The sequence below is a fragment of the Stomoxys calcitrans genome, chromosome 4 (genome assembly GCF_963082655.1).
Source record: "Stomoxys calcitrans chromosome 4, idStoCalc2.1, whole genome shotgun sequence".
Taxonomy (NCBI): Eukaryota; Metazoa; Arthropoda; class Insecta; order Diptera; family Muscidae; genus Stomoxys; species Stomoxys calcitrans.
Window position 1 is genome coordinate 21,723,525 of NC_081555.1, and position 9,423 is coordinate 21,732,947.

General features: G+C 35.4%; 3 protein-coding genes across 4 annotated transcripts; 2 read left to right on the forward strand and 1 right to left on the reverse strand.

The window, feature by feature from the left end:
- Nucleotides 1-401: 401 nt before the first annotated feature.
- LOC106085793 (NADH dehydrogenase [ubiquinone] iron-sulfur protein 4, mitochondrial) lies at nucleotides 402-1,275 on the forward strand. The gene is made up of 3 exons (XM_013250210.2): nucleotides 402-539; nucleotides 611-919; nucleotides 981-1,275. The coding sequence occupies exons 1-3, from the start codon at nucleotides 487-489 to the stop codon at nucleotides 1,159-1,161; spliced, it is 543 nt and encodes a 180-aa protein (XP_013105664.1). The 5' UTR covers nucleotides 402-486; the 3' UTR covers nucleotides 1,162-1,275.
- A 190-nt stretch (nucleotides 1,276-1,465) lies between these two features.
- On the reverse strand, nucleotides 1,466-3,440 carry LOC106085778 (splicing regulatory glutamine/lysine-rich protein 1). 2 transcript variants are annotated; one of them, XM_013250201.2, is made up of 5 exons: nucleotides 3,091-3,440; nucleotides 2,915-3,035; nucleotides 2,693-2,852; nucleotides 1,731-2,638; nucleotides 1,466-1,671 (listed from the first exon to the last, which is right to left on the reverse strand). In XM_013250201.2, exons 1-4 carry the CDS (start codon nucleotides 3,196-3,198, stop codon nucleotides 1,774-1,776), a joined length of 1,254 nt encoding a protein of 417 aa, XP_013105655.2. In that variant the 5' UTR covers nucleotides 3,199-3,440; the 3' UTR covers nucleotides 1,466-1,671; nucleotides 1,731-1,773. The 2 variants fall into 2 exon arrangements, with proteins under 2 accessions (XP_013105655.2, XP_013105647.2); XM_013250193.2 differs by having other exon boundaries at nucleotides 1,466-2,638.
- A 68-nt stretch (nucleotides 3,441-3,508) lies between these two features.
- Nucleotides 3,509-9,207, forward strand: LOC106085770 (myb-like protein U). Its single transcript, XM_013250181.2, has 4 exons — nucleotides 3,509-3,873; nucleotides 3,962-4,702; nucleotides 4,764-5,027; nucleotides 7,312-9,207. Exons 1-4 carry the CDS (start codon nucleotides 3,737-3,739, stop codon nucleotides 7,715-7,717), a joined length of 1,548 nt encoding a protein of 515 aa, XP_013105635.2. The 5' UTR covers nucleotides 3,509-3,736; the 3' UTR covers nucleotides 7,718-9,207.
- The last annotated feature ends 216 nt before the right edge of the window (nucleotides 9,208-9,423 follow it).

A 9,423-nucleotide genomic window follows, 5' to 3' on the forward strand; every position in this document is an offset into this window, starting at 1 on the left:
AATTTACGATGTAAACGTTCTTAACGCAAGTTATAACTGCTAGTGTAAACATAGCATAAGTGTCAACTAAACACAGCTCTTAAAATGTCATTTCCATTGTTGTTAACCACATGTTTATGACAATTATGTCGTTTTAAGTTGTCCAAAATGCCTCTAAAAGCACGTTTACACTGCTCATAAAAACGACATTTTCCTTCCTGTATGTGCTAAACTCTGTGTTTTCAAATTCTAATACCTCAAACCCAATGTGGAGAGTCTCGATTTGTTTTTGGATTTAGTAAAATCGATATCATTTAATTTACGATGTAAACGTTCTTAACGCAAGTTATAACTGCTAGTGTAAACATAGCATAAGTGTCAACTAAACACAGCTCTTAAAATGTCATTTCAATTGTTGTTAACCATATGTTTATGACAATCTACTAAATTGGTGTAGGATCAATTTTATGTAATAACATCGTTCGAATCGCAAAATTGTTTAGAAAAATGTCTTTTTTGGTGCGGCAAATTGTCCAAGCTACCAAAAATACCCAGCAATGGTAATATTCAAAGATTATAAAACAATTTGTAAGTGATTTAAGGAAATAATTCAACAATTTTTTGTTAAAAGGTCCCCTGTACTGAGCCGTGGTATGGCCTCGTTGCGTGACACTCCAGTCATAGATGTGGATACTGCTTTAGCCAAACCCGAGGATATTGAACAAAAGAACAAGTTGCAAGGCACCATTACCGTGCCTGTCAAAGTGGACCTTAGCCCCATTTCGGGAGTGCCAGAGGAACAAGTAAAAACTCGCCGTGTTCGCATCTATATGCCACCAAAGAACGCCATGCAAAGCGGCACCAATAACTTGCATACTTGGCAAATTGATTTTGATAACCGTGAACGTTGGGAAAATCCCTTGATGGGCTGGAGTTCTACGTAAGTTTTCTGCTAAATTTTAAATGTATTGTGTTTTTATGTAAATGCTTTTCTCTTTCAGTGGCGATCCATTGTCGAACATGCAAGTCAATTTTACTTCCCCCGAAGAGGCAATTACCTATTGCGAAAGGAATGGCTGGCGTTGGTTTGTTGAACGCCCCGATGTACCCAAAACTGATCGCGTTAAAAACTATGGTGTTAACTTTTCATGGAATAGGCGTACACGCGTTTCCACCAAGTAGAACTTTGGCGATATATTAAAAGTATAGATGTTTGAAATCAATTCAATGTGGTTAAATAATATAGCAAAATGCGGATTCGAGACCATGGAGTTACAATAAAAAAGAGAAAATGTATTATAAGGTTTCGAATTATTCTGATTGCCTTGAAGCTTAAGAAATTGACAAAGTCCCCAAATTGTCGGTACTCGTCAATGGTTCCCTATGCAAATTCCGTTACTCAGCAAAAAGTTGAATGCATGTAATGGTGGAAACATTGTTTACCAAAGTTTCCTTATGAATTTAAAAAATTAAACGCATAACGCAATTTTCGAAAAATTTACAGTACACTGATTTTCTGATTATTGCAGTCTTATGCCTTGATTGGAAATTGGAACAAATTATTGGGTATACCATAGACAATGAAATGATTTGCATTTCTACATTTATAATTTGTCTGCAAATTCTTATATCTATGGGAACGATAACAATTTAAATGACTAATTGATACAAAATTCCCAAGATAAGCTTGATCTATAAAAATGTTTTCATTAGTTCAGAGGTTGGTATAAGCAATTCAGTCTTCAACTCACAATTAAGCAATTCAGTCTTCAACATTTTCCAATATAGTATTTGCTATATTTTTTCTTTGCTACTTTTTTCATATTTTTCATGCCCTCTGCTTTTACTCGAACCAGGACTTTTACTCTTGCGACGGTCATAGTGTCTATCACGTTTGCTGTCGGGACAATAGTCGCTAGAATGAGAACTTCTGCTTCGCCGTCTCTTGTGTTCTTTGGTTGATTTCTCATATCTGTCATAGTGCTTTCGAGATTCTCGGCTATTGCTGAGCCTTTTTTCATACTCCCTTGCTTTGCTGCCATATCTTTTGTGATCCTTTGAGGATCTGGTATTCTGATATTTGTCATGCACAGGACTTCGACTGCGGTGATCCCTTTTATGCCTTTTATAGTGGTTGCTTTCTCTGTATTTGGTATGATCTTTATAAGGTTTCTCTTTGTATTTGTCATGCGCTGGACTACGACTGCGATGTTTCCTTTCACGCTTTCCATAATCGTGTTGTCTGTCCTCAGGCTTTTTATAATGAGTATCCTTCGGGTGTATATTTTTGTTATAATTTTGTTCGGATATATCTCTGCTGCTTCTGTAGGAGCTGTAGCTTTGCTCTTTTGAGTTGTTTTTGCAGTTATAAGTACTTTCTTCCGTTTTCATTCCATGAGAATTTGAACTATGAATGTAATTTGTATCCCTGATTGTATGTTTCCCTCTGTTTATTTCTCGCTTATCCTCATAATCTTTAGTATTCTGTCCCTCATGTTGATTCTCAATAAACTGTTCCAATGCCTGCATTTGCAATTGAACTAAAGCCCTTACTTCTTCTATGCGTGTAGGTTTGCTTTTGCGAAACTTGCGCTTCTTGCGTTTGGCATCACGAGTCTTGGCAGCAACAATATCCGCCAAGGAATCAACACCTTCAGGCCTGAGATTTTTCATTTTTTAAATTAAAGGCTTTAAGAAACTTATAAATACTCACCCTTCGCCTACGTTGCTGTTGTCCAATTTTTTGGTATTCTCTATAACATGCTGATATATTTGCAATTTTTGTTCCCTATTGAAATTGCCTTGTAGTTCATTAAAGTTTTCGGGAGCTGAAATGCTATCATTATTCAAGAGATTTTGTAGATTTGGAGTTTCTAAAACAAAATTAAAAGGTTTATATATTCCATTATATCAGCAATATTGCATACATATATACCTAGAACAATAGAATTATCTGTAACCAGACTTTCCGGGAATGTAGCTTTTCTCGGAGACAAAGATATCTTGCTCGATTTAGGAACTACTGAGACAGAGGCCACCGAATTTGTGTTAAAATTCTGAAATGATTATTTTCTTATTTAGAAGTTACAAATTTATAACACAAACTCATACCTTAAGGACACTCTCTTCTGTCCAGTTAAGTCTTTCGAGAATCTTTTGTAGTCTGGCCTTACAATTGGCCACAAAATTCGGCACTTCTTTTTCCCATGAATTCTGCATATTACTATCTACATTTCCCGGATTTCCTAACGCTAAAAAGACATCCAATTTCCTCCACAATTTAAAATCTTAACTAAATCCTACAAAACATAACTAGACTAGTATGATCTATGTCAGCTGTTGTATCAAAGCATTCAAGGGCGGGCATTCACTTAATTTGATAATTCCTGTGAATGGATGTTATTTGAAGGCACAAAATATAATTTGACGTTTCCCATCTCTGGTCCTTATTCTTGTGTCAAAACACCTGACAAAGCTAATAATCCAGAGTGAATATCAGTATTAGCTAGAATTACAAGAAGAAGAGTTTCTGTGTTGATAATCTGAATTCTTACCTACTACTGCTGATTTTTTAATTTTTCATAGAGAAAAAAATGAATTGAATTTATAAAGCAATGTTTGCTTGCTGCTTGTTGTTTTTCATATACAAGAGTTCTTTTAGAGGCCACCAACTCCCATTTTCTTTCTGAGCTGGTGGTTATTGGCTGTTTTTTCTGCTAAGGATAACTAAGCGTATCTATTCTAAGACATAATTCCAATGTTTACTATTATGGATAGTCAAAACCGCAAACGGGCCAGGATGGTAAACTCGCCAGCCTCGCACAATGATTGCTTGCAGGGAATAGCTGCTTCAACTGGATCGGGATCCACTACACTGGCAATAGGGGGACAAAGGTAAACAACCCATCAAAATTTGCTTTGTTTATCACTCCCCCAATTAATAATAAATTACCCCTCCCCATTTTTGTTTACACGCCCTCAGTTTTATTTTAAGTAATGCGGGTACATCGTCATCGCTTCCCGCCAATATTTTATTGTCTATATGTGATGATAATTCGGATGAATCAGAGGAGTACATAATTGATAGCTCAGTATTGCAACAAATCAAACAGGAGAGCAATGTGGTCACACAAACTACACCATCCAGCAATACCACACAACAACAGCAGCAGCCAGCCTCAGCCCAGTTGCTGACCACAGTGCCACAGTATCGTATAATAAATCAATCATCAGGGAAATCTCTTCTGAATCACAATAACAATACTTCATTTACCTCGACAACAGCTCCCACAACCACTCTGGTCAGTTCCATACCAGCTATGCAATTGTCTAGTGGCTGTGAAATTTATGTTATAAAGGAAGTTGTAGAACAACAGCCTCCCAAACAATTGCTGGCTGACACTGCTATACCTGGCAAGCTACTGGGCAATACAGGCAATACCATAAAGCTGGAACCCATATCACCTGCCTCTGCGGCCACAGCTGCAGGTTCTTTGCAAATATTGCGTACCAGCTCTTCCGCCACGTCATCCAATACACATGCCCAAACACAACCCCAACAACAATCAATTGCCTCGAATCTATGCCAAAACTCAATAGTGGTGAATACAACAGATCTATCACCACAACCGGAACAGGACTCAACCAAACGAAGTTTGATTCTAGAAGCCTATAAAAAACGTGATGACAAACGTCGTGCCACTCACAATGAAGTGGAACGAAGGTACAGCTAAAAATTAAACGTTTATATTTTGTTATGAATTCATATTTTTTTTTTTGTGTAGGCGCCGTGATAAAATCAATAGCTGGATATTTAAGCTGAAAGAAATGTTGCCCTCAGACATGAATAATGTTGTTGGCACCACACATACGAAAGATGGTTTAAATAACACAAATGCCACCTCGACGTTGTCTCCAACGTCAAGACTTTTAATACAACAAGGCTCAACAACACCTACAACAACCCGTACGCCACCCAGTGATTCAAAATCTCAGATATTAATAAAAGCGTGTGAATATATAAAATCAATGCAAGAGGAGATTCAAAGGTGAGCAGATATAATTTTTACTTAGATTTTTGAAAAATATTTTAAATCGAAAGCAAGCAGCGGAACTTGCGGACGAGCTTGATGCGATTCGTTGCCATGAAATCAATAGGGTCAACAAACATAAATAGGATTTATGGTTAGAGTACTTATGGGTGGCCACCGTAGCTCAGAGGTTAGCATGTCCGCCTTTGACTCTGAACGCATGGATTAGAAACCTCTCGAGTTCATCGTAAAAATATTGGCGGATGTTATCCCCTTCTAATGCTGGGGACGTGAGGTACTATGCCATTTAAAAACTTCTCACCAAAGACTCGGCTCACGCCATTCGGACTCGTTTCTAAAAGGAGGTCCAATATAATTGAGCTTAAACTTGAATCGGACAACAATCATTTATATGTGAGAAGTTTGCTCATATTTCTGAAAGGAATGTTCATGGGCAAATTTGCATTTGTATTCATAAGTCGATTATGGATTGTATCCCAACTTCAGTTGTCAACGGCCAAATTTGTTACACAAATTTAGATTTCTGTATTAAAATGTACATGATTTTGCTTTGCAATTTTCGTAACAGTTGAACAAACACTGATATTGTTAGAACCTCGGTTGCTAGCCGCTTTATTATGAGAATTTAGTACCATTGTGTTGTCTCTTGAAGATTGTAGAAGGACAAGAAAAGCAGATACACCAGCAGCAGCAGAAACGATAGACGAAGGAAAAAGATAACCACGAGATTGTCCCATTCCAGGCAGACCAGGGAGAAATTCTCACCCGTGATAGCATCGTCCAATGAGCAAATTGAGGTACCCACAGAACTACAGAATGACGAGAGGACTAATTGTTTGGGGGAATCCAAGCAAGGAAAGGGGAGTTCGTCTAAAAGTTGCACAAGACCACCTCTTCCTGCGCCCAGCGCAAAGTCCTGAGGTTTTAATGACCAGTCAGAAGTTCGGAATCATTCTTCCCCAAGATGAGTGACGACCTATTTTGCAAAATAGTTTTCTGATTTTGTAGCAATACCTGCTTTCAATTTCTGGCCAGCTCGTTGGATCCTCGCTACTCTTTAATGGCCCAGGACCCGACGTCTCGGCTCTCAGCGCCATCTGACTGCCCATGTATATCGTAAAAGTTCGATCAATACTCGTTCCCGCTTTGTAATCATCTACAGTGCCTTCAGAGCACCGAAAACTTAAGCCAAAAAGTTTATTTCCCTCTGAAGTTTTTTTTTTGTGATTTAAGTTTCTATTCTATTCTCAAATAACTTCCATTTGAGCCGTTTTCGAGTCTATACAAAACAAACACACTTTGACTTTATGAGCGATTTTAGTCGCACAGGGAGGTTATAGTTCTTATTTTTGGTTTATAGTTCTTATTTTAGGTTTCACATACAAAACTCCAAAACAAAGGTGTCTTAATAGCATTTAAAGAAAGGACAATTTCTTTACTGTTTTGTAAACAATGAGGTAAAGCCGAAATAAATGAAATCAGTAAGTTTTTTTAGGTTCAAAACCTATTATCTAAAAACACAAATCGTGAAGAATGACAATTTTCACTATGAAACACGAACTTAATACCCACCTTAACTCTATCCGTCAGTGACAGCGCTAACGGTAGCTGTATAAACTCTTTTACGAAAACTACCATTGCTCTCTTTTTAGGGATGCCAATACATGAAATTGGTATTTTTTGTACAGCTGTTTTAAGCAATCCCTATTTCTCTTTCTCTTGAAAATGTGAATTGAAAAAATAATTGTGTCCGAAAAAACAAAGCAATCCAGCTTCGATTTTTATGATAAATTTTAGCCCCACAAAAAGGTGTCTCGTTAATGTATCAGCTTCTAGTTCATAACTTGTAGTTTTGCATGAAAAAATATCAGAATAGCATTACCTATAATGAAAGAATTTCTTTAATTACCATTTTTGTTTTTCCTATGTTATTAATATTAAAAACCAACCATTTCTAATGTGATAAATATAGAGTGACGTAGACACAGATGTATCTAAAATGCAATTAACTTAATTACAAGTATATTGAGCACATAGATGGATGGGATGGAAAAAAGCTGTTATTAAGACTTATCATTTTTATAGTAACAGAACTATCATATGTAGGTATGTACTTTGTTTATAAAAGTTTATTAGGTATGTGTAAATATAAAAAAGGTTAGCTAAAGTTAGTCTATTACACCTGTTTCATATTCGGGGTGAAGTTGTGTGTCATTGGCAATTTAAATCTGGTTAATTTTTTTAATTTCTATTAATTATTTTGATTTGTTGCCCTTTACAGCCTCCGCGAGTGCCTTACGGAAAATGAAAATTTACGTCTGAGCAATCAACTCTTACAAGATGAATTAAACAATTTGCGCAATAAACAACAAACGCGACAGCATAAAAATCTAAATAATAACAACAATAACATTAACAGCAATAACAACAACAACAACAACAACCGCAGCAGCAACAATGCACTTTTACTTAACACCCAAAGTGATGATGATGAATGTGAACTAACTCTAAACTCTCTCAATACCACTTATGCCAATGTGCAACTTTTCTCACCCAATTCTAATCTAGCGGCCATGATAGGTCCAACGACGATCAATACGACAACAACAACAAGCGCATCAGCAACCTCAAACTCGGGTATTATATATGCCAAACGTGAACTAATTATAAGGGATTATGTGGATTAGATATATGTACATATGTGCTACACTAGGTATGTAATTGAAGAAAGAGCAGCAGCCAGCAGAAGCTCGACTGCCGAGATATAAACGAATAATGATGATCATTATTATAATGATAATGATGAATAGTTGAATTTTTACAGGATAAACCACAAATCGAAAACTAAAAAACAACTGAAAACACAAAGTATATAAAGTAAAGAACGATTTTATGTAGTTAATTTAGTAATTACTTTGAAACAACTTAGAATTTTTTGTATTTTTTATATAGTGATATTTTTTGTTAATTTAATTTTTTTTTTTTAATTTTGATTTCTACGAAGAAGATGGCTGCAAGAGGCAAGATGTTATGTTATGATTATATATCATCAGACTGTTTTTACATGACTAAAGGCTTTACAAATTAGACAGGATTAATAAGGAGATAACTATATAGTATTTTTGCCAGATATTGGTAGTGTTAACCCATACTAACCAATGTTGCCAAAATATCTGTTGTACGAACTGATCTTAGCTTTAAACTCGAGCATTTTCTATGGGTAACTAGTCAGACGGGTATATAGATCCATTTATATGTAGCCAAGTATAAAGAACGCTCATACATCTGGCCATACCCCACACAAAATTTAACCCGTATGAGGACAAACCCCTCAAGGTTGCCAGTATTTTACCGTCCCTTGTCCTCAAATTTCGAATCAATAAATAAACCCCAACATATTTTGAAAGGTTTTCTATGAAAAAAAATTTGTATTCATTTCTTGGACAAAAAAAAGATAAATGAGTTTTATCTAAGAACATGCCACAAGCAGAATTCTTCTCTCTATGTTTCGCTGTTTGCGTCGTTTGCATTTTCTAAAAATCCATATTCTCTTTCCCGTAAAGGAAACTATGGCTAAATGCACATATATATAGGGCTTCGGCAGTCTTAGCTTCCAATAACTGTATCTTTACTTACTTTATTTTTGCTGTAAATTTGATTTTTAAAATTTTTTCGGCAGAGTTGCTTGCTTTGAAGAAAAATAATTTAATTAATTTTGAAAGGAATTAAATTCCTCTGTTTTTTTATGCTCTTTGCCTGCTTTTCCTTTTTTCTCAAAAACTCTCTTTGCTCTCTTGTTTAGGGATGCCAATAAATGAAATTGGTTTATTGTACAATTGTTAAACAACAGTTTAAAGGAACTTCTCTCTCTGTCTATTTCTCTTAAATATATGAATTTAATCTGAATTTAATCATTTTTTCCTGCTATAGTAGCTGTCTCTTCGTATATTTTATGTGACATTTAGTTTGTAGTGTTGAATTAGATATCATTGAATACCTCGTTGTTTTTAAAACACAAACTTCTTTATAATTGTTTAAATTTAGATTTTAGTGAAACTATTTGGCTTTATTATCTTGCCTTAGGCATTGGAATTTTCCAACAATTTGTCCTGTAAAGGCCTAGTTAAATAAAAAGATGCAGTTTAGGGGAAATTAAAAACAAAAAAAAAAACAAAAATATGCACTCTACCCGCAATAAGCCCTGAAGCAAAAGCAGACTTAAAAAAGGCCACAATCTGTCAAAATAAAATCAAAAATATCCTAAAGAAGGACATTTTTTAAAGCATTACTATAAAAATGAAAATTTGACATAATTTTCCACAGCAATGAATTTATGAAGAAATTTCTCTCAAAGGAAATTTTTACAGAATTTCTCACAGAAACGGAATTTTAA